The sequence below is a fragment of the Bacillus rossius genome, chromosome 2 (genome assembly GCF_032445375.1).
Source record: "Bacillus rossius redtenbacheri isolate Brsri chromosome 2, Brsri_v3, whole genome shotgun sequence".
Lineage (NCBI taxonomy): Eukaryota > Metazoa > Arthropoda > Insecta > Phasmatodea > Bacillidae > Bacillus > Bacillus rossius.
In genome coordinates, this window is record NC_086331.1 from 53,619,481 (window position 1) to 53,644,416 (window position 24,936).

Genomic DNA, 24,936 nt, shown 5'->3' on the forward strand with positions numbered 1-24,936 from the left:
TAGAAAACTTGTTGCAAGTTTCGATGGATGGGTCAAATGTAAATCATAGTTTTTATAAGAAACTTGAAAGTAAACTGAAAGATGACAATCCAGATGGAAAATCTCTCCTTGATATTGGCACCTGTAGCTTACATACAGTTAATGGAGCTGTGAAGACTGGTCATCAAACAGCTGGTTGGGTTGTTAATTCCGTTCTGAGAGCCATGTATGGTCTTTTCAAAGACAGTCCAGCACGGCGAGCAAAGTACATAGACATTACACAGAATAAAGACTTTTTCTTTAAGTTTAATTCTGTGAGGGGGCTAGAAAATGGAGCTTGTGTTGAACGAGCACTGAAAATATATGACAATGTTCAGAAATTTCTTGAAGAAGAATCACTTCCAGGAAATGATAATTACAAATGTCTCAAAGAAGCTATGGCTGACCCTCTTCTGAAAGTCAGGATGACAGCTTTCAAAAGTCTAATATCAGAGTGTGAACCTTTCTTGGTTCGGTTTCAAAGTCAGAAACCTTTAGTGCCTTTCCTGTACACAGCACTTCAAGAACTTGTTAGGAATCTCCTAATGAGATTTGTCAAGCAAGAAGTAATTGCTGAAGCCAGTACAGCATACAAACTGATGACTTTAGATTTGTCCGACAATGAAAATCTAATACCTATAGAGAAAGTTGATGTTGGATATGCTGCCAAAAAGATGCTTAAAGAAGTAAAGTGTTCTGACAAGAAGAAACTTATGTTTAAAAATGAGTTTCAAAAATTTCTTGTCAGCATTGTAGAAAAGCTAAAATTGAAAAGCCCTCCGAAATCACATCTTGTACGAGGATTAACTTGCTTCGATCAAGGGTTATTTTCTTCCAGTCAGGTTTGGGTTTGAAGAGAGTCGACACTGTTCTTGAAGAGTTACATGGTGCCAAAAGGATCTCGGAAAAGCTGGCTGATAGAGCCAAAAAGCAGTATGTTACTCTGACTGCAGAAGCTCAATCGGAGACATGGAAAACGAGTTTCACAGATTTTGCCACTCACAACAATGATACTCTTGGACTAGATGAATTTTTTCATTCACTTATTGGCAATGACAAGAGGTTTGAGGATTTGTGGCAAGTCATGAAACTCTGTTTCATCTTGTCACATGGGAATGCTTCTGTGGAAAGTGGCTTCTCAATAAACAAGTCTCTCCTTGTTGAAAATTTATTGGAAGAATCTCTAGTGGCTCCAACGTATTATTGTGATACTGTGAAGAATATGGGTGGAACACAAGAGGTGACCATCACAAGAAGCATGCTTGTTTCTGTGCGAGCTTCAAGGCGAAGATACCAAGCATATTTGGAAAATAAAAATGAGTTGAACGCAGAAGAAGAGAAACAACGGCAAGGAAAAAGGAAAATTGAGCAACAGCTTAGGGAGCTAGAAGAAAAGAAGAAAATCATGAAATTGGAGAGAGAGAAAGAAGACATCGAAATTGAACGCAAGAAAAAACTTCAGAATATGAAAAATAACTAGAAGCTATCATTAATGTATCAAGTTCCTTAAATCAGTGTTTTAAAGACTAAAAACTACTAATTAATGACTATTGCTTATTCTATTTAAAATTAGTTTGCAATATCATTCTAACTACATACTATATTTAGTTTCATTTTTACTGTGTTTTGTTGCATTTTTATTGATTTTGTTGTTGCTTTCTAGCCTTTGTATTGATAATTTTTCAATTTTATAAATATAAATAAAAATTAAACTAAAAAAAGAAATAAAGTGGAGAGAGAACTAGGCCAGCTATGGGGATGGTGGAGGCTGGATTTTCTTTATTTCGTTCAAAAATGGTGAAATAGGCAAGTTTCAAAAAAATCAATTGGTCAGGGAATTTTGAAATTTTGGTCAGGGAAAAGTCAGGGAAATTTTATTGCAGATTTCTGTGGACACCCTGACTTAACAACAATACCTATTTCAAATCATCATTATTTATGTACATTGCCATGACCACAAAGACATTCCAACTTAAAAAAGCCACTAGTAAGTATGAACTATCTGGAAAAAGCAGAATTTCTTTACATCATATTAAGAGGGCAGGAGTAATGCAATGTTACATATTAGTAACTATGTTACCATGTTTATGCTTTTTAAATTTGCTTTAATGATTCCAGTGTTGTGTATTTTCTGACACAGCATTGTATCATTGTTGCATAATATAAAAATCAATTTTTAAAGCCATAAAAAGAAATTAAAAAGTTTGCTTTAGGGTTCTTTATTATCTGTATCCTTATCTTTGCTTGAACTTAAATATTCATACAGTAATTAATATTTAAGAAGTTCTGCTTTTTCATGAGTATTGCATACTTTAATTTGAGGACTTAGGCCTATGTGCCTAATTCACAGTGAATACTTTTTTTGCTTTTATGTAAATTCACAGCAATAGGTGACTATTATCTTTAATAGTTTAAAAAAATAATATCGAAAGTGTTACTATCAATTGCTTCATGTACTATTTTCTTCTTGTACGCAAAGACTTTATTTTGGTCTATGTCCCTGCATCTGCAGGTGAATTCAATCATGAATGAGTTTAAAAATTTAAAAATAAGCATGGTACAGCAGAATTATTATGATTGGTTTCTTAGTTTTTCATGGGGCTGAAAGTTCATATTTTAAATGAAATAATTCATTAGTATTTATGTTTTCATTTTTAGAGTAATTTTGCTATTCTTTTTTAAATTCAACTTATTTCCAGTTATCAATGTTTGTCTCTCTTCTGTGATTATTTTTTGTTGAAAACATTTGAAGATGTGTGTGTGGATGAACATTTCTTGCTTTTCTCGTTACACTCATCCATATAGCATTAAACCATTTATGAAAATAAATATAAAATACTTAACATAAAAGAAAAAATAAAACTTTAAACTCTATAAAGATAGAAAAAATAGAGTTGATTCAACTGAATAGGAAAAATGATACAGCGTGACCCATGGCTACAACTTACTGCCAATCCGTGCATAGCTACCTGGTCGTTGTGTCCAATCGCATGGCTAACCTGATGTCTTATAATCTTGCCCACCGTGCTGTTTTTATATCTCATAAATGGTGATGGGGATTTAATGGTGACGGGGATTTCCTCCAAACCAAAACCATTCTTCTTATTTTAAGCTTTAATTTCTCTTGAAAGCATGGTAATATTTTATGCACTACCCTTTGAATCATGTATTTGTATTTTTCTCTTGTTTGTTGAAACGTACACTTATGTATGTGCATGAATATGTTCTTGCCATTATGAAAATATATTTTTATTTATTTAAAAAATGTTTGTACGTAAGTAATTGAAATATTCAAATTGCACTTTTTATTATTTTTTGTATAAATGTTTGTCACATATATTGTATTGGAAACATAAATGTGACCAATAAGCTGCTGTTAAAGGTTCCTTGCATATAAAATTCTTAACTTTTTTTTTAAGTTAAAAATACTCTTATTGAAGTATACGTGTTATTACCACAGGCCTCTCCCCTGCTTTCCATAATAAATTTAAACTTAAATGGAGAGAATAATAAACACTGTCATATTTTACATTGCTTCAATAATTTTAATCTAAGATAGGTTTTGAAAATATAGTGAGCAACTAGTCACTGTCGACTATGGACGGTACCAAAGAAGTATGCTGGCTTTGTTAGTGTAAAATTTATCACAAAATAATAATTCTCTTAATGCATATTCTCCCCCATTTTGCACATAATAATCATATGGTTATAGATTCAACTGTAATTGAGCCATTTTTTTAAGTACTTAGTTTGCACGGATTTCAAGTTAACACCTACGTAAAAATATTAATTGTTAATGCTGTAACATCAATGAAAATTGTTTTTGATGAGTCTAAAATGTTATCAAGTTACTCAGTAAGTGCTGATAAAATGGCAAATTTATGTGAGATCAACAACTATTACAACTAAAGGATAGAGTATGTAGTACTGACAGCACCAGAGTAAATAATAAAATTTAGAAATGCTTATTTTTTCTTAGATTTTCAATAGACTTATCTTATGGCAAATTAATTAAAACAATCTACCTTCTTTCTGATATATCTAAGAGCTTTTTGGTCTTGTGCCACTTTTAGATGATTTTATGGCACTTGAAATTTTTTATTTAATTTTTTTTTTTTATGGAAATTTTATATTTTTGTGTTTTACATTTCTCATCCTTCAATCCTGAAAGTTTCTAACTTCAAACATTTCACCGTCGCTAGGTGTCGATAGTTCATAATCTTGTTTCACACACCTTGCTTCGCACACCTTGTTCTATCGACCCCAGAATCATGCAAATTCCTCGCCAGCTTAACTCAAACTTTTTCCACTCAGCTCTGTACTTTGCTCGTGCAAATATTTCCTCACCTTCCGCACCTAAATCCTTTTCTTCAAGCCTGTAGCATCCTGCCAGTTCACTCACTGTTTATTTTCTCAGCATTGGCTCTCTTCCCCCCTATGGCCCTAGAACTTTGAAAGTGAAGTTGCTTGCGCAATTTCCTGGTGACTTCTCTGTTACCCTTATGTATCATTCCACTGTTCCACGTCCTAGTGTGCCTTGACATGCTGCCATATCCTGTTGAATCATCATCGCCACTAGTCAGATCTTCGTCATTGTCTGTTGTCTGTCTGTTGTTCAGTGAACAAACTGTACGTGATATCGCATGTGGGGGGGGGGGGGGGGGGATCGTCCACACAAAAACCCTTCTAAAAACATAATATAGTGTTAGTTACTGTTCTAGTTTAATTCTTTGGCCATATTGTGGGTTCTACTCACCATGCCTATTTTCTGTGTTATTCATTGCCATGTCTTTAAGGCATAATATAAACCCTCTTAATTGGTAATTAGAATGCATCTTTTTTTTTTTAATACTACCTCCATCCTTCCAAAACGTTAATGACCTTGTCAGATTTTTTTTTTTTTACGCTTTATTACTTTGTGGTGATACTGTGGGTTTCAACTCCGGACCCCATATTTTCACTGTTCTCCCAGATGGTGGTCAGTCTTTCAACTTCAGTTGTGTCCCTGGGATGTGCTGCCTGACCTTCTCCGCTGTATTCGGAGGCATTTTGTTTTTCAGCTAATGCTAAAGGAAAAATAACTTTAGCTATTTGCCGTAAGCACTGGAAAATATATTTTTAAGGGACCCTATTTTATTTGTTTATTAATTTTGAATTAATTTTTTTGTTCTACAGCATTTACACTGAATTTATAAATATGTCTTGAATCTTCAAATATTAAGATCAGTAAAATGTATAGTATTAAAGTTGATGTGTTATTTATTATGAAAACTTCTTAATGGAAACCAATTCGATCCACTAACTGTTTCAGGAAGAAACTAAAGAATTTTCATGTAGTATTGTTAAGGTTCTGTCCACTTCTGAATATATTATATTGTTTCAAGGGGGGAATTATGCCAGGAAAGAACAGCCCAATTAATTAATTGCCTTTTATTCATTAGTTAATATTTACACTATTATTTGAATTACAACAATTTAAATATCCGTCCAAAAATTCATTATACTTTTAAAAGTCCACTATTTACTCTTGCCATAGGAGCTTGGATCGTCAGTTGTTCTCTCTACTATTTGTCTCTTACCATGCACCTTGGGCCCAACACACTGCTTCGCACTACTGTCTCGTCCGCCACATCATTACATCATGCCGTGACTCTGATCTTTGCGCACAAAGCCAGTCGCTCGCCAAGAGGTCGCTCACCCTTTTCACTTCACTTTAGCTGCTTTTGTACTTGTAGGTCGGGCCCGTGGAAAGGTCTTGTAGCCCTCAGAAGTGTCACAACATCAAAGTCTGTTTAACATTCGAACCTGAGAGAACAATGGTGTCCAGAGCAATAGGGCTCTGGGGACCTGCCGAACCCCCGAGAGGGAAGGGATGGAGACGAGGGATCAATACTCAATGGGGTGGTGTTCTGAGAGGGAACCGAGAGGGAGGGATGTTGGTCATCAAATAGCGGCCGTGCTAATGGAGGGTCATTGTGCCTGTTCGCGTCCCTCCGGGCCCATCCTCGGAGTTCTGCAGACTGGTTCACTGATCTGGCTAGCTGGTCATGTTTCTATTAGGCTCATAACAACATGAATATCTTCATCAATAATAATTATATAACTAAGAGATGTTACAGTCTGTCATGATTTAGTTATGTCAATTCCATTTTGTTAAGTTTCAAATGCTCAGGTCCCTGTTGACACAGTGTAATAATATTCCCAATTTTAAATCTTGCCTAAGATTTAACAAACATGGTCATTCAACATAATTCAAACTATACAGTAGTGTTCACATATCACACCAAACAGACAAATACCAAAAAACTAATGATTTTAGTTCTTAATATTGTAAATAATCAGTAGGTATGATATTCTAAAAGTTTTTGCTATGTCTTTGTATTACACCTTATTCAATTAGTAGTGCAGACTGCCATTTGATAACATTAAAGAGTATAATTTAAAGAAAACTAGGTACTTTTTTTTAAATGGCTTTCCACATAATTTTGTAAAATCTTTTACAAACATTCAGCATTAAAAAAATTTCTCCATGAATACCGCTATACCCCTTGTATTTGCAGTAAACTTGTGTTTGTCAAATGTAATTTTAACCAGTTGTATCTATCAATAAACTTTATAGACACTTTACAGTTATAAAATCATAATATTTTCTAGAAAGAATCAGATAAGTAGCCTTTCACATTCAGTAATATTACAGTAAAAACTCATTAATAAAAACAATACAAAACTCTCATTAAAAGAATGTGTTTTCACAGTCCCTAGAAATTACATTGCAGTTTGTTTAGTACAAAATATGATTATAATAAAATACTAAGCTGTTCTTGCGCCATGTAGAAACATATATTGAAGAGTGGTTAATATAAATATCACAAAATAATAAACAGAAACAATGTGAAATTAACATAATACTGATGCCATATTATTACTTCAGTTAAGAATGAAAAAATAGTTTAGTAATTACATAAATATTTGTCCAAATGTATAGTATAGTTCTTAGTGTGTAATTTCTGAACGATACAAATTTTCTGTCGTAAATGTGTGTTAAAAGTAGCATTGTACAATAAAGTTTGAACATAAAATTAAATTTTGCTATTCCTAAATAAAAATTAATTTTGTATAGTATAAAATGATACACAAGTTTTTTTCAGAGCATATTTAACTTGTAATTCTTTAACATATTTACATTTTTATTTGAATTTTTCAATAAATTATAAAAAAAAAATTGTAATAAAACTTTTGCAACAGTTTGGTGTGTACAAACTTTGTTATTGCAAAGTGTCAAGATTCTGGTCCTTTTAGGTTCGTTGTAAGAGGTTTGACTGTATTTTACTTTAAAATAAACAAAATTATCTTTTTAATAATGTCATATTAGGTATTTATTTATATTTAATTACATACAGTTCTCAATTACTTTTGCAATTCATATCAACTTTTAATGAAATAATTTACATACGTTTGTTTAGCTGAGAAATTATGTGGGTATATTTTTTAATTTTTATGTTGTGTGTTCCATTTGTTTTTTAGTGTTTTTGGTTTTTAAACCGGCAAGAAATTCACTGGACATTGATAGCTCTATTGATCAGTGGAATGAGCATAACTGGATTGAAGAACCTAAATGAACAACATTCTATAGTTGGTAAGATGTGTATGTTTTTACACATTCAAAATGAAAAAAAGCATGAAAAACAGTGCTGAGCAATGATTGTAAAGTTCATAAAACTTCTCACCAAGTTGAACTATTTTTCTTAATTTCAGACTGTATGTATTTTCTCAAAATGTTTAATAAGTAATAATAAGTGCTTTTTACATTGATTTTTGGGGATTTTTTTCCATTATTTTAAGTGCTATGCACTTATAGTGTTTGTATTTAAAAATAATTTTAGAAAATTTTCCTTAAATATGAATTATGTACCAACTATACAGCAATAAATTGTTTCAAATGTTTCTCTTGCCATTAAGTTTTCTTTTTCCGATTCATTGTGCAGTCTCCATTTGGCAGTATCTACCTTGAGAAAAACACAGTTGTTTGTTACCTTGAAGAGTTGAGAGATTTCTACTGATAATTTTAAATACATTGGAAATAACGTAACTTGGTCATTCTAATCTAAGTACCCGCTATTAGTAATGCTATAAATTTTTGTTGTGCTGTTCAGTGTAGCACTAACATTGTCAGTTGCTGAAACAAACAAGGATTTAAAGTTTTGGAATAGTATATTGTGTGTAAATTTATCAAATATGTGTATTTATTATGTTCTGAATTTTGTCTAAGTTGATAAAAAATTATATTAAAATTTAATGAAAAAAAAATATATATTTTTAAATAATATGGTTTTATTATTGCTGCCCAACATTCTTTTGAAGTACACTACTATGTAAACTGTTTATAAAATGTATGTTTTTAAAGTTTCATACAAATATTTTATTGTGGCCTGTATTAGGTTTTTCGTTTAAAATCCAAAAAATCTTTTAAATATTTTCTACACTGCCAATGTGAATTTTACATGACCTTGCCCATGTGTGTTGCTAAAGACAATCAATGCTAATATTCAAAAAGAGGAAATGTTATTTCTCTTGTAAGTACAAGTTATTCCTCAAGTCAGAATAAAGAGCCACATCTTTTACAAAATCCATTAGCTCTCCAAGCCAGAATGGATGGAAGTCTCATATCTTTTGTCATTTCTCGAGTCAAAATAGAGCAAGAAGGCCGTGCAAATTGCAAGCACTAGTCATTCCTTAAAAATCATTTTGTAAGTCTAGAATGGTATGTGATTTGTTTGCCTGTAGGGGAGTACAGCAATGTTGAACTTGAGGAACTTCTCCTCTGGGTTAACAGCACCACTAGTAGGACAGCCGTGTTTGCCGGTCCAATGTCTGTGATGGCTAACTTGATGTTATCCACTCGCCGACCAGTTGTCAACCATCCTCATTATGAAAGTGCTGATTTGAGGTATGACATTTTTATACTTACAACAGCAGTTTAATTTAACTTTATTTTTGTGTTTAACCTCCTTGCGTGAGGTTTTCAGGTCATCCTTTCTTGTTGTGTGGTTCCTTGTTGGTCTCAGATAAGGCATAATGGATGTTGCATGCCATGTTTGTATTACATAAGTTTATTTTGTAAGCAATCCCCTTACATAAAATTATAACGTTTAAATAAAACATAATAAATTGGTTCTGCAAGACAAACATTTTTTATAATTATCTATTTCTTACATCTCCAGTATTTATCTTTCAATAAATATGTTGTTTACATTATTCAAAATTTGGCAAAGCACTATCTTGACAGTAAAACTTGCACAGTGCCTGCCCTACCATGTTAGCGTAACCTTTACTTTAAATAAACTTTTGACTTTATCATTAATGCTATTTTTATGGTACTCATAAATGTCTTTAAAATGAACTTGTGACTATTAATTATTTTTAAATTTACCAAATAAGTATTGGACATTCGTTTGATAAGTCATAAATCAAACTTAGGCTACATTCTATAATTAATTAAACATGATGATCTTCCACCTTCTGGCAAATCAATTTCTGATCTGAGCATACTTCCTTCACTTCTGCCTCCATCTGGAGTCTGATCGCCAAGAACCCTAACGAGTGGCCACCATAGTCATGCCTCTCCACTCCACTCCAGTAACCCCTAGCTCAGCAATTTCACACTCACCATGGCCTAGCTCATCACGTAGTACTGCAGTTCAGCATAGCATTTGCCTTCTTGTCTCACTCTCTCGCTTGTGCACAGCCAAAACACTGACTGGCATATAACAATTCCCGTTGCCAAGCACCCACAAACTATAAAGACAACTGGAACCATCAATTACAATTACAAATAAATAAATAAATAATAAAATAAAACTCGTGGTAGCCAAGTGACCAAGTCTGCCTTTTCTCTCAAACCTCGCAGCTATCCAAACTAATTAAAATTCAACCACTTTAAAAACAAACTATAGATCTTAAGACAAAAGAATTAACAAAATTTAAATATTGAAAACATTGCTTTATAACAGTGGTGTACAATAAATATATACTTATGATTTAATTTTATTTTAGTATTTTTCACATAGGTTTGCTGGCAACAGAAATCATACTAGTTGTTTTTAAACACCAAAAAGACACATGGCTTTTTTTAACCAACTAACTAACAACACATTTATTGCACAAGTTGAAGCAAGGTTGTGAGTACTTGGACACTACCTCCCATTATGTAGGACTTGGGTTTTAATCATTATCTGGCCATCCCTATCAGGGTTTTCTAATCTTAACTTTCCAGTGTTTCTTAACGCACTGGGTTTAGAGATTCTTAATTAAATTCTAAGCCAAACATATTATTTTGTGCTATTACATAATATAAAAGAAATTTTGATCTGTAGACATGCAGTACACTCTGTGAACAAATATTTCACCAATTTTTTAATCTTATTTCAAAAAAAATAACTATGGTTTTGGATAAAATAAAGGTACTAACTTAATTTTTTTTTTTGTTTCAGGAGGAGAACCTTAAAGGTGTATTCAACGTTTAGTCGAAAAAGAGCAGAAGAAGTTTACACAATTCTGGCCAGTATGCAAGTTAACTATGTGGTTTTAGAAGATTCATGGTGTTTTCGAAGACCTGGGTATGACTTATAAAATAATGTTTAGTTTTTTTCTGCAGAAATATGTATTTATCTTTTTGATACCATAATCCAATCTGTTACCTATAACGCCAGTCTTAGTGTAATTTGCAACTGGTGGTCAAGTTTTGAGTTAAAGTTGCCGTATACTTGTTCCGTAGGTGTTACCTATGCATTAATTTGGCACAATTATATTTGTGTTTTATAGTTTCAAAAATTTTTCACTTAAGATTTTGAGATAAATTTTTTTCAAACTTTTAAAGTGATTTTTCAAATTTTTTCAGAAGGTATTTTCTTTTTTAGCATGACAGGAAATCTTGTCATCCTATTCCTGCAGATGTTTCAAATAGTTACTTCATGTAATTAAATAAAACTTAATTAGTTTGTACTGAACATATTTGCCATCTTTCAGTTTGCCTTTAATTGTTTTAGGAGTGAATGTTCTTGAGAGTCGACAGTTGATTTATAGAGGCCATGCTATTTTTTTTTTATGTTTGTTAAACAGGATAGGTTGTAGCCTAGTGGATCTTTGGGATACTGAGGACCCAGATAACAGACACAGACCTCCTCTCTGCCCATCTTTAGTCTTGAAGGATGCTGCTCCATTCCAGAAGGTGTTCATAAATGACATGTACGTAGTTCTTCATCTGGGCGCACAGTATGTTGAGCTCACCATGCGGGAGTACAAGATATGACATCACAGGCTGTCATGGTGAACAAGCGATTTTTGATGTATTGCAAACAGAACCACCATTTGTTAGTGGAATTTCTCAACCATAATGTTTGCTTGAGTTATTCAAGTGCCGGCATAATGGTTGAACACAGTCATCTGTGTATTAGTGTTTGTGTATAACTGCATACTGACTTTACTCAGAATTCTAATACTGCTGAATCTGTAGTGAAGTTTGCAAACTACGAGATATTACAGGGCCAAGAAACTTGGTGTATTGTTGTGTGAAGTGTTTTTTTATATTCCCATTGTCAATCAATGCTGTTGCAGAGCAGTATGGAACTGTGTGTTTGAAAGCCTTATGTTAAAAATTACTAGGTTTATAGTTTCATGAGATCTGAAACAAATGTAAGTGCTTTAGTAACATTTATGATGCATATTTTGATGGTATTGTAATTTCCTAGTGATGGTTATATTATAGACATTTATTGGCTTCCTACATTTTGTGTATGAACAGTGGGTTGATGAAGCTGTGCCACTTTGTGTTTGTATTTATTCTGTGAACAAACGTCGCACAAAGTCAGATGGTAGCTACCCAGCTGGCCTATTATGCATGCTGGAGGACGGCTTCTTGGGCATGATTTTGTTGTGTGCTTACAATTTGACTCCACGGACTGGATGGAATTTTTAAAAAAAGCATTCTTCTATAGACTTCATCATTGTGTACAGGTTAAGATAAGAGTTAGGATGTTCTGACTATCCGATGAGGTTAGATAGCGGGGGTTGTGTAGGCTTCCACAGGATCACGAGTTCTCCTGGTGATTCAGGGATACCAGAGTAAGGAGAGACCGCGTTAGCACCACTTGCACTAAGGTGTAGGGCTTGGACCCATGATGTACTAACTGGGTTGCTAATATGTTTTCTGCATTGGAGCAAAAAGTCCTAAGCCATGGGTGGCCAACTTTTTAAATTACAAGAGCTTATTTCAAACATTAAAAAATATAGCGGGCCAATTTGTAACGTGTGTGATATTTTTAGTATCAACAACAAACATTTGAGTTTGTTATAGACGATAAGTACAAGCAACTGAGTATTATTATATCAGTTAAATAACACCTCTTATCTATAGCAATTTAGATAAAATGTATTTAGCTAGGCAGTCAAGTAGTGCTTTGTGGTTGGTGTGACAGGCCAATGTCCATGCCATGTTGTGCCAAAAATGACCCCCGGGCCATGGATTGTCCATCACTGGCCTAAGCTCAATCAAATGATCAAATTAGGTCTTAAATGGAGAAGGAGCTGTTGGGCACCTCATGTAGGGAAGGTGTAGGGCAGAAGAAAATTCTTACACCTAGTTTGAGTTACGATGAGCCTTAAGGTGAGAGGAAGTGGACATGCAGAAAAACAGTCGCACAGTTTTGTTGACAAAATGACATTATAAATGGCTCTACTGTCCCTGAACAAATTTTTTTATAATTCCATAATGCAACTCTCACTTATGACGAATTTTATATTGTATTGAACTCACGTATACTATACTAAATGACACATGCATTGGCTATACACTGCTTGAATGATAATGTTTGGTCTTCACAATAATGCAGTTGCAGACATTTCTCTTTACACTTCTGTTAACAAATTTTATCTACAACCAATTTAATTTCCATATTTATTTGTTTTTGAGCAGGATAAAAAATAAAACAATTTAAATACAAACTAAAGTACAATAAAAAGTCTTTTATCTAGCACATTCGGGACCACAACCATGCCGTATTAGAAATTTTTTCGGATTGAAAAGTTGTCTTATACCAAGCTTTACCCCAACAACTTTTATTGAAAAGTTGTCTTATACCAAGCTTTACCCCAACAACTTTTCATTAACCATGTATGCGAGAAAACTTTTTTTTTGAGACTCACATTGCTTCTATTGCTCTGAATTGTTTTGTTGTCCGACAAAAGTCACTAGGTGTAATTATCGTATTTACTTGCATAGGCAATGCCCTTAAATAAGCCTTGCACCCCTAATATTAAGACCATAACCAAAAATATTGATAATTTAGAATTGGCCTTCCACCAAACTTTTTAAAACATAACTTGTGACCATATTTCAAGTTTCTATTATATGTTTATTCTGGACTTAAGGAATAATAAGAATGATAAATTTTCTAAGGTCTTGTGTTAAACTAATAGCATTTTCAATACCAGTGTTCACATCTGCCAGTTGCTTTTTTCATTACCCTTTATTTTTGCTACAAGAATATTATTAATGTATCTGTAGCCTCCTTAGAACCATGGTTCTAGGAAATTACATTGCGTGCACACAAAAAACACTCATAGCAGCCTCGTGCTAGAACGAGGATGCAGAGGGTTTAATAGTTTAGTATTGACTGTAGTTACAGCATAGAAAAGTACAGATCGTAGTGTGTAGGACAACATTCGTGGCAGGAAATTATAAACAAAATTCCAATTACTGTTTTATTCAAAAGCACTAGGCCTAAAAAGGCTCGCATTAAGACTCACAAATGCAGGTACGACTGCTCATACAAATACTCTATCAGGCAAAGAAAATAAGCATCAACAGACAGCATAAGAGTAGAAAATACAGTAATGAAAAAAAAATTATTACATATCACCAATACCACTGAGCAAAAAAAAAAGCTAGACGCTACACTGAGCGTATCTTAACCAGTTGCGTGTTTACACCAATCGATCAACCTCAGTTACAAAGAAAATTTGGTGGTGCACAATATAACCTTGAGACACACATGTCTACCAAATAACGCCACCACCGGGCAACGTGTGTAACAAACAAAACAAAGATTAAATGAATGCATATACTAAACTATACATGAGCCCGTGAGCAAGAACACCGTGTGGAGAAAAGACGGCCAATACATAGTCTTAAACTATCCAAGTCACGTGCGTAAAACAGACGTCACGTCCCTGGGGAAACCAAGCCAAATTAAAGGAATCACGTCCACAAACAAACCCGGGCTGAAGGCTCACACATGCAGTGAGAAAATCCGGGCACTGCAAGAAAAAAACGTGCTTTACACTGGAAGTGTCCCATACAACACAAAGAAAAATTGCCCACAACAGGCAAAAAGCATCCAAGTTATGACACCGGGCACAGCTTTTTCGCAATTACACATTTAACGACGAAGTTTGTTCATCGTGAAATTGAACATAGAATTTAATAAAAATGCCCTTGCATTTAATAAAATAAGTATTAGTAAGTTTAAGAAAGAATTTCGGCTTTAATCTCTAACCCAGACGCTCGTGGTGCGCTGGGGCCGAGATTAAAATTAGTCGAGAATATTTTACGTTTTTATGTCTTCCAGTGCTCAAAATGATATGCAATTGTGGCCCCGGGCACAAAATTTTATTTATAATTCATTAATAATAACGCCCCTCGCGATAAACAAAGGAAAATATGTCTTAACGAGTGCCTGGTTGTCGCGGAAGCCGATAGATAGCGCGATTTGTTCGGTTTGCGTCCGTCACCGTAGATGGCAGCACCGAAGGGGAATTATATTATTTTGTTTTTATAATACGGTTTTATAACAAATACGCATCCCAATTACACCAAACTTATTTATAATGTGTTACAATATTTTTTTTTAACATTGTGCAAAAGATCCCAGGTGTAATTTGAATAATTATGTGTAACTGTAAAACACCATTGTTCGTACAAAAACGTATTTGAAAATTCAACATTACTTTTAAATAACCGTACCGATTGTGCTGAAAATCGGTGGACGATCGTTAAACTACAAAATATTAATAATTCAAACGACGAAAACATGATTGAAAAGTCAAATCAATGGTTGTTCCAATCGAGTGGAAGAGAGATAGATGCGGCGCAAGCGTACAATGAGCATAACGGGACACATTGTAGTGGGACAATGTGCGTTACGGGACACTTTTTCGTGTGTGCAGCCGGCGTTCATCGATTTATTAGACGTCACGTCAAAATTAAATTCAACTATTGTTTATTTTAATTACACATAGAGCTCTTTAAATAAACTATAGAAACTAAATCTTAAAAAAAGTAAGATTTAACATTTTTTAATAAATTTTTGGAAAATTATTATTGCATTGGCAATATCAGTTTAAATAGTTCAGTATTTCCTCTTTAAGAAAGATATTTTTGTATATCTCGATAACTTAAATCTTGGTGGCTCAGTGTTCAATCAAATACCATGACGATTTATAAAAATCATGAATCATGGCCTTAAAAGCTGTACTTTACAATATTTGTATGTAGGAAATATTATTATTTTTTTTTTTAATATTTGGTAGTCAAAGTTTTTTGGCTTTAATTTAGATTAAAAGGATTGCTAAACATTTGAATTGTAGACTCTTACAAATAGGGCACTCTCATTCAAAATGTTTCATTTTTGAATATTTTGTAATTGCTAACCAAAATGATGTATGTGAATTTATGACTCCAATTAAATGAATATTGTGGTAATTATTTTATGAAAATAATTTTTATTCATAGAAGAATTAAATGTTTTGAGGTATGGTTAGGGACATGTATATTATGCGAAAAAATCTGAGCACTCATTAGACCAGCAAATTCTTGTGATTGGCGGCGGTCTGCAAAAGAAGTAATTACCTAATTTGGCTGGTCCATTGAGGGTGCATTTGCTTCTGCACAGAGTTGCTGTGATTCATGTGCCAACAGTATACATGTACCTGAAAGAAACTCAACCAATCACAAAACACTAAGACTGTGTGAATATCAGGGTTTTTTTTTTAGTTCAAATCGAATGTGAATACAAATATGATATTCGAATGGTAAGAATTAGAATCCCACAAAAAAAAGCTTTCACTTTAACAAATACATATTGAAAGAAAAAGTAAATATGTAGTGGCTTCTGGGAAATTAGATAAATAATTATAAAGTGAAAGGTTGGTTAGTTTAAGTCAGCTACTATTACTATAGATAAAATTTTGTTGAAATGTTCCAATTATGAAAGGAAAATATAAATAATTTTTGTTTTTAATTTTGATCAAAAAAGGTTCTGCAAAAAAAAATATTTTAATTAACAGTGTAAAGCAAATATGTAAGGCAATTGCAGTGTGTGAATAAACTTCAAGAATGTGGGTTTAAAAAGAATGTACAGTGAGCAGTTTTAATGTATGGTTAAATATAATGTAGGTCTAAAAAAAATTTAAAACTTGTTTGTTTGAATTTTTCACTGTGTAAAAATAAATCATTTTTATATTAACATTTATTGATAATATTTTTTTACTTGTAACTAAAGTGTAGTAAAACAGTAGCTTCTTAGAATGTTCCTCTTTTGAGTATGCAACCAGGTGTTTTCCATGAGATCTGTACAAGTTTTTTCTCTTCGCCGTCCCGTTCTGAACTAATCACAGAGCTGGCATGCCGTATTTCTACCCTCTGATCTGAAAACTGTCAACTTTAACACCCGCACAGTGTTTTGATTTTTTACCGACACATATTTATTTATCCTTATCAGTATGCTGTCAGTTCTAATCTATTTTTAACGACCTGCCAGATTCTCTTCTCCGTAAAATACTTTACCTTATAACGTGGATGTTGGTAATGGTTCCGAATTACTGTCTTAAATTGGGCTTTACTATCTTAGTCTTCTCAAAATTTAAGTGGCCAGATGTAGCAAAATTCTCAACATAATTAACCCTGAAACATTACGAATATCCTTTGGAAATTTTGTCCCGACGAGAAAATCTTCTGTGATCCCAAAATTTTTCCATACTTTCAAGATCACGCAGAGCCGTATTCTTAAACGACTGAATATTTGCTTTTTCGAAGTTTTAGTATTCAAAATCAATTCAAATACCAATAATAAACTATTCATTTTCATATTCAAATATTCGCACAAGCCTACAAAAAACAGATGATGATGCTACGTTGTTTTGGCTGGCAAACAGTCCCAAGATATTTTGGCAAAATACACATGACCCTAGATATGTTGTATTCAATTTTAAATATATAGCAAAAATTTAGGTTCAGAATTTAAAATATATTTTTCTTTAAAAAATGGAGATTTAACTATGATAATATACCTCTATCTTAATTATTTTAATGTTTGTGGTTAAGGCATCTACATAATTTTTTTTTTTAATTGTGCACCCAATAGTTGGTTGGTGTATTAAAACACAGTGGTTTTACAATATGTACAGCCCTCCAAAAACTTTAAAAGCATAACCAGACATAAAATAAATGTAAGACTTAATTAGCATTTTCCTATTTGATTTTCTGTAGAATTATATCTGTATTAGACTATCAACATAAGTCTCTAAAATTATGATGGAGTTTTAATACAAACAAGGAAGTGCATTTGAAGCAGCTGTGATAAGATTTTTATAAACAAAGCCATTGCTTCATAGTAATTAAAATCTATGTTTTGCCATATGGTGACAGGAATGAGGTGCTTAGGCTTTCTGCCTGTTTTTAGATATAACTTGAAAACAAATCTTTCTTAATGATGTCAATTTAAGTTGGTACTAAATTTAATTAATTTTTTGTACGGAGTAAAGTTGAGAGTACTGAAACAGTTTTGGAGCCTTATTGTAATTTTAGATTCCTTTTCTGTACATAGTGAAAAGTTAGTACTGAAACATTTTCAGAGTTCATTTTAATTTTATATTTTATTGAATATTAAGATATACTACACATTTTCTTATTTTGTGCCAGGTAGTTTCATTCTTTACCAAAGTGTATGTTTGTAAATGATAATAATTAGTGTTAGAAGTTTTCTGCTCTATGTTTGTGTTTGAATGTTAATGTTGAATTTATTTAAAATAATATATTTAATTAAATATATATATATATATTAGTGTTCTATGAGTGTGTTTTAGTTTTTTTTTTGTCTTACTGCAGCTGTTAGTTTTTTTTTTCATTTACTTTAGTTACTTATTTATTTATTTCCTGTTAATATTTTACTAATAACTGTGTTCCTGTGATCATTATAAATGCTACTTATTTGTTTGTTTATCCTGATGATTTAGGGATTGAATGATGTTACACTAACTTCTCCATATTCAGAATCCATGTTTATTTTGTGTCTGTCTGGAAAAGGCATGTAGATGTCACGAGGCACATCCAGAAAATAATTTTCAACTGCTCTTACCTGTCGTACACTGGCAGTGGAAAGACATGTTCATATTTAGAATCTCTAAGGCCAGGGCCACACAAGCGAGTTTTGACAATCACACTTAAGCTACTAAAGTCAAGGCTGCAATTCTCACTCATAGGGTGTTGGACGGCAGCAGTTTTTGTAGCTCAAATGGGGCAGCGGAAACAGTTTTTTGCCCGTTGTACATGCGGCAGTTATTTCCCAGTTTAAAATAGGAAAACACTACAAATGTTTTTTCAACGGATGTCTAATATAAATTAACTGCACGCTTGATATTCTGGTTATTATGTATGTATGTCTGTGGTGTGCAATAAGCATACAGAATTCTAGCGGTCAGTCTGTAATTGACAGTGCCAGTTGATAAACGTATATTATAGCATATCAAAAAATAACTTTTCACTGTAAAAATAGGTTTCAATAACTTAAACAAAATATAATTTTTGTGTCTCATTAGCTTTGTCTCAAAATAATAACGGGAAAAATTATAGGTAAAATTTAAAGATGTAATGTAGCGATGGTTCTCTCGGGAAGATTAAATATTTTTGGGAGAGGGCAAGTGTGAGTGTAATTCACATTGAAAAAATTTGCTAGTGTGCAAAAAATTGTGAATCAAGTTATGCAAAAACAGTCCAACCCTCATAAATTAAAAAAAAATTAAAGTGTATCTTTTTCTGGGTGACTAAACATTGATTCCATAATGATAAATTATTGTTCTTTGGCTAACTTATGAAATTGTTCTGAATAATTTTTGTTGCTAGTTATCTGAGGTTTGAACATACATGGCTTGGATGGCTTCACCATTACACCACTCAGTTAATTGTACTATACTTTAAACATTTATGCAGTGAACCAAGAGTGCCCTAAAATCTACTATTTTTTGGAATTAATCAAGAAATTTACATGGTAGTTTCTCAAGGTATTAAGCGCTTTTAAAAAAACATTAGAACATTATATAAAAATATACATGTATAGGATTAGGAAACTATCCAATTGATTTACATCTTCAGCTTGCTTAGTCTAGATTTTTCACTACACAGTAATGTGCATCTTTGGTTAGTTACCAAGTGGGAAGACCTGAAAAGACTATTTTGGCGGACCGGCTTTTTAAATATTGCCCATGTTTCATGGGACAGATGACTAGTCCCATGAAAATAATAGACCCTGGCAGGTGATAAAAACCGCTTGTCTTAACTTCATGTCTGTGGTTTCTATTTCTTCAGTAATAAGAATTACAAATCCACAGTGGTAAAATTTGCTCGTGTGGCTCTAGCCGAAGAGTCTGTTATGTTTAAAACACTCCATTGGTCTGCATGTCATTAAACATGGTCACACAGGTTTCTGACTGCATCTTTTATATTGTGTTTAATTACTTGACATTCCTAAGCCAAGCATGAAACCATTACAGTTATTTTTTTGTCTGGTATCATGTAGCAAACTCACTTTTATTCTTGTCAAAATATAACACTATTTAGTTTTGCAGGGGCAAAATCAGAACATTCAGCATAAAATCTGCTATTGCAATAAATAAATGTATGGTAATGTACTCTGTATCACAATTTTCTCCTTTCCTTCTTTTAAAATCTATGTTTGTTTATCCCCATACTTTTACATTCAGTTAGTAAACTTCACAATGTGTAGCTTAAATCTTTTTTGGTCAAAAATTTCTTGTGACCATGTTAAACAACTAACAGGTAAATGGAATTTTTAAAACATGATAACCAGTGCTTATTTACCATAAGTATGATTACACATTTACTTAAAGATAAAGTACTTAATTCTTGAGTGAATGATCATAAAGAAGCATAAATATAGCTTGACATTGCAGGGTGTGAGGAAAGTATCTACAGATGTTACTTGATCTCTGTATGTATATATTTTTCCTGTATATTGTCATTAATGTCATAAGAAACATCTGTTAACTTTAATAACGTATAAATGTGTTTGTGTCACTGAAAGGGAAATTTGTAACAAGTTGTGATGAAAGAATTTAGTGTTCATGTTTTTATTTTAAACAAGAGATGTGACTTGCTCAAAGAGGTGCATTGTGGAAATGACATATTAACAAGGATGAAATTTTTATGGACAGTGTAAAAGCTGTAAAGCTGAGGAAAATATTGAGGCATGACACTATGATTGTTAAAAACTGCATTACATGTTAACTGTTTTTTATCATCTGAAGATGTCTTTCTAGGCTGACATTACTAAATGTATTTTTTTAGATGTTGGAACATCATGTTGCATATATGTATATCTAGGGGATTGTTTTATTTAAATTACATATTTTCATGATTCTGTACACACATATATAGTAAATTATATTTTATTCATGGTGATCAATATTTCAATATGTAGTACTTCTGATGAATATGTTAACATAAAAAAACAACAGAACAAATTTTATGTTAACAGGATAAGCAAATTAATGTTATTTGAATCTGCTGCACAAAATTTTAGTTATTATTTTGCTGAAGGTTTGACTGGAATTCATTGTACCTATATTTCATTAATTTTGATCAATGAATCACTGGTAATTTGACACACCGTAGACATATTAAAATTATACAATATAATCCATTCCAAACCAGGCAGATGGTAAAAAGTGAAATTAGCCTGTGAACAATTGATACTGAATTGTTTTTGTACAATTTTGTGCAGTTTAACCTGGTGCCACAAAGTAAAGTAAATTTTAAGGGTATCTAAGTAGTTAAACGTTGTGTATGATAAAACCCCTGGTAGTACAAAATACATTTCTGACAACTATTAAAGTATTTTTTTTTTGCTTTGAAACTAATACTGTATTATTAATAATTTCAAAAATTACTTTGCAGAAAGCATCCCAGGTGCAACCACAGAGTAATTTCATGAACCTTTTATTGTTTTTCTTTTGTAATTTTCAGTATTTGTGTCTCAAATATAAATAATCCCAAACTATATATTTTTTTACATCTACCTATAGTTTGGAATTAGTAATCTGATTTTCTGTTCATCATGGGGTTACATTGTTTAAAATCAAACTTGTTTTAAGATTTTTCTCAAGTCTCTCACTGAAATATTCTATTGCTGAATACACAAGAGGAGTCAGAAATTGGCCGACAAACTTCAGCTACAAGTTTAAAACAAAAAATGAAGCTAAAAACATATACTATACAACTTATGGTTTAAAGTGCTTCCCACTGAGGGTCCTCTTTGGGTGCCCTTTTGTGGGGCTCTAAGGTGCATTGCTGGGTGATTCCGTATTGCAGCACAAAGTTATCAAAAAAGTTTTGGCAAGGCTTTTTATGTAATTTCATGGATGTGATTTTGGTGAAAATCATTTAATTTTTCTTTTAAACAAGGAATTAGGTATTTTTTGCTGAAGGAATCAAATTTAATCTTTGTTAGATGAAAATTCTTTAGACAGTTTTTTTCAGGGATATTAATAGACACACAGAGTATTTCCTTAAGGGGATTGGTGCAGGACAAAAAACAGTCATTCGTCAGAATGTGTTGGAAATGAGCTTAAGTGTTTCATAAATGCTTGTTTATTACTACTGTACGGCCAGCCAGCACGTATATAAGCTAGCGGGTGAGATTTGGCAAGTTAGTGGCGAGAGAGCTTCTGTGAGGGGAGGTTGTCGAAGGTTGCAGCTCTGAGGCCTGCCATCTAGCGGGAATCTTTCGAAGGTCTTCCACAATATCGCCTTTCTCTCTCTCTATCTCTCTCTCTCTCTCTCTCTCCAACACGGACACCCAACCAGCTCTTATCTTCGCTTCTCATCTCGCCCTATCCTTCATTCTCGGATCAGGTAGCCGCCCTTCCCCACGTAGACTTTCGTGTTACTCCAGGAAACCAAGACAACCTGTGAACAATTTGTCCAAAGCGATATGATATAAAGCGATTAATTCACGACATATATTTTTTTAAATCTTTGCCACTCAGATAAAGATACGATTTACACCGATTTGAAGAGCCCAATGCGAAAAAATGTCTAAATAAATGTTTTTAATTATACTTTTAGCTTTAAGATAGTATATTTATAAAGAGTCTAGCATAATTAGTTGCCTCATTAAAGCTGCCCGAGCGTTGCAGTGTACTGCGGCCGTACTGATCTTTCACGGCCGGCGGGCTTTGTAACACGCTGCGTACTGCGACACTCAATAAACTTGGTCTTATTTAGGGATTACTTAAAATATATTTAATGCATATGATAGGGTGTATTCATGTTAAATCTATTGAGATATACATATTCTTTTTTCTTATATGAATGATGTTTGATACAATAAAATTAACAATAAACAATTTCTGCTTGGAACTTGTTAATCAAAATTCTAGAGGACCTCTGGATTTATATATGCGTGTTCGTATTTTGTTACAAAAATTTTATTATTAAAAATTATTTTAATACCAAAAAATGTAATTATTTTTTATTTCTAATACATTATATTATATTAGATCAGAACTGTGCAAAATTTTAATGTAGCCTATATTATAAAATATATATAATTGTATGAAATTAGTTTACTACATAACAATTGAAGAAAACGATACACCGTAAATGTGCTTATTGAGTTTTGTCACTTTAATAACATAATTTGTATGATAATATTATTTTTTTTCCAGAAAAAAAATAAAACATAAGTTGTGTTGTAAAATGTATTGATAAAATTACATATTTAGTATTTTTTTTTCTAAGTTAATTCATTGGAGTGCTGCGCCTAGCTTACTTCGTTGAATTGCTAGTGGCAAAGACCGGTGGTGGATGTTTTCGCAAGAGTTTGACAGTATTTTATGACCCCAGCTGTGAGAGGGTGTTCGTCCCAGAAATCCTAACGGCCAAGGAAAATAGCCTTTTTCTGTAGTCACGTACGGGTCTGCTACTCGCGCAATATCGTCAGTTTATCACAACTTTCCGGGAAGTTCTATTGTTATTTATTTATAATTTAGAAATTAAAGAGTCGATCATACTAACATTTTTACCTAAGCAAATCACATCCTGGAAGATTTTTATCTACGTTTGCAACAAAAATCACTTGCAGTTAGGAAACTTTTATTCTTTCAGAGTAAAATCCAGTCTGGAATTACCATACATTAAAAACCTTAGTTTTCTGGAGCAAAAAACGTCCCAGCACGAGCGACTTTAACACTGCTGCACACACACTACGCAGCTTGAAATACATCAGTGGTCAGACTATTGTACCAGACACTCAAAATATAAACATTTAAACCTTAAAAAAAAAAAAAAAATACAGACAATATTTATGAAGTGATTTTGACGTTACGCTCAACATATTTATGTAACATGTAGTCAAATTTCTATAAAAAAATATTTTTTTCTTACCTTTTATGATTAAAATTACCAATTTAATAATAGGACGTTTAAACTTTGAGGTGTTTATCACAGTTACCATGTAGGACATTCTTTTATATTACTTTGGTGCCATAATGAGAGCAGACTTAAAAAAGTATTAAAGTTATTAAATTTACGAAACATTTATGTGGATCATTGTATAAATTATCATTAAGGACCCAACTGCTCATTATTGGTGTGATCACAAGGTTTCATCGGTAAACTTTTGACGTGTTACTAAGAAATGTTCATTCTACTACAGTACAAAATTTTTCCTGTGGGATAATTTTCCATGTATTAAACATTTTTGTTTCTTAACAGCGAAAATCGTCTCGACCCGAACCTACTTCGACAACCTCGCAGTAGTATACACTACGCGGCTCGGATCGCTTTAGTGGTCAGACTAATTGTATGAGACACTTAAAAAATATACCAATTTAAAGATGAATAAATATGCAACAACGATTACTTTAAGCGATTTCCACGTTGGGCTCTTTAAGTTTATGTAAGATGTATTTATATTTCCTTAAAATTGAAAGTGAATTCGTTAACTTTAATGATTTAAAATGTCTATTTTATAGAAACATGTTTAAACTTTGTGCTTTTTATCACTATCCTCAGATAGGGCAATGTTTCTAGATTATTTTGGGTTCCATACTGACGGTCTACTCCATAAACTGCATTTGCAATATCCATTATTGTGGATTGTTGCAAAAAATTGTCATTTTGGACTTAAATGCTCGTTTTTGGTGTGACCCACAAGGTTTGCGGCAGTACTCAAACTTTTGACGTGTTACTAAGAAATGTTCATTCTACTACTGTACAAATTTTCGGCTTTGGGATAATTTTCCATGTATTAAAAACCTTTGTTTCTTCACAGCGAAATTCGTCCCGACCCGAGCCTACTTCGGCAACCTCGCAGTAGTATACACTACGCGGCTCGGATCACTTTAGTGGTCAGACACATTGTACCAGGCTCTCAACAAATAAACTAATTTAAAATTTAAGAACTAAATCGTGATCGTAAAATGGCCGCCAAGGTGATTTGCGAATTTATGGAGAAATAAAAGCAATTAAAATCTTATGTAGTTTCCAAGAGACATTATTACATCACCAATCTAACACTTTCGAGTTGTGTTGAGGTTTCGCATGCCACTTCGTGTACACGAGATGGC

The 24,936-nt window shown here is 32.8% G+C and overlaps 1 protein-coding gene across 2 annotated transcripts in view; it reads left to right on the forward strand.

Moving 5' to 3' along the window:
• LOC134529284 (protein C-mannosyl-transferase DPY19L1) overlaps window positions 1-21,221 on the forward strand; it is a 130,499-nt gene extending 109,278 nt beyond the window's left edge. For both annotated transcript variants that reach the window (XM_063363189.1, XM_063363190.1), the window contains exons 11-14: window positions 7,543-7,654; window positions 8,803-8,965; window positions 10,509-10,634; window positions 11,137-21,221. In XM_063363189.1, coding sequence (XP_063219259.1) covers window positions 7,543-7,654; window positions 8,803-8,965; window positions 10,509-10,634; window positions 11,137-11,326 — 591 coding nt within the window. In that variant the 3' untranslated portion in view covers window positions 11,327-21,221. The remainder of the gene's footprint in view (window positions 1-7,542; window positions 7,655-8,802; window positions 8,966-10,508; window positions 10,635-11,136) is intronic.
• Window positions 21,222-24,936: the final 3,715 nt, after the last annotated feature.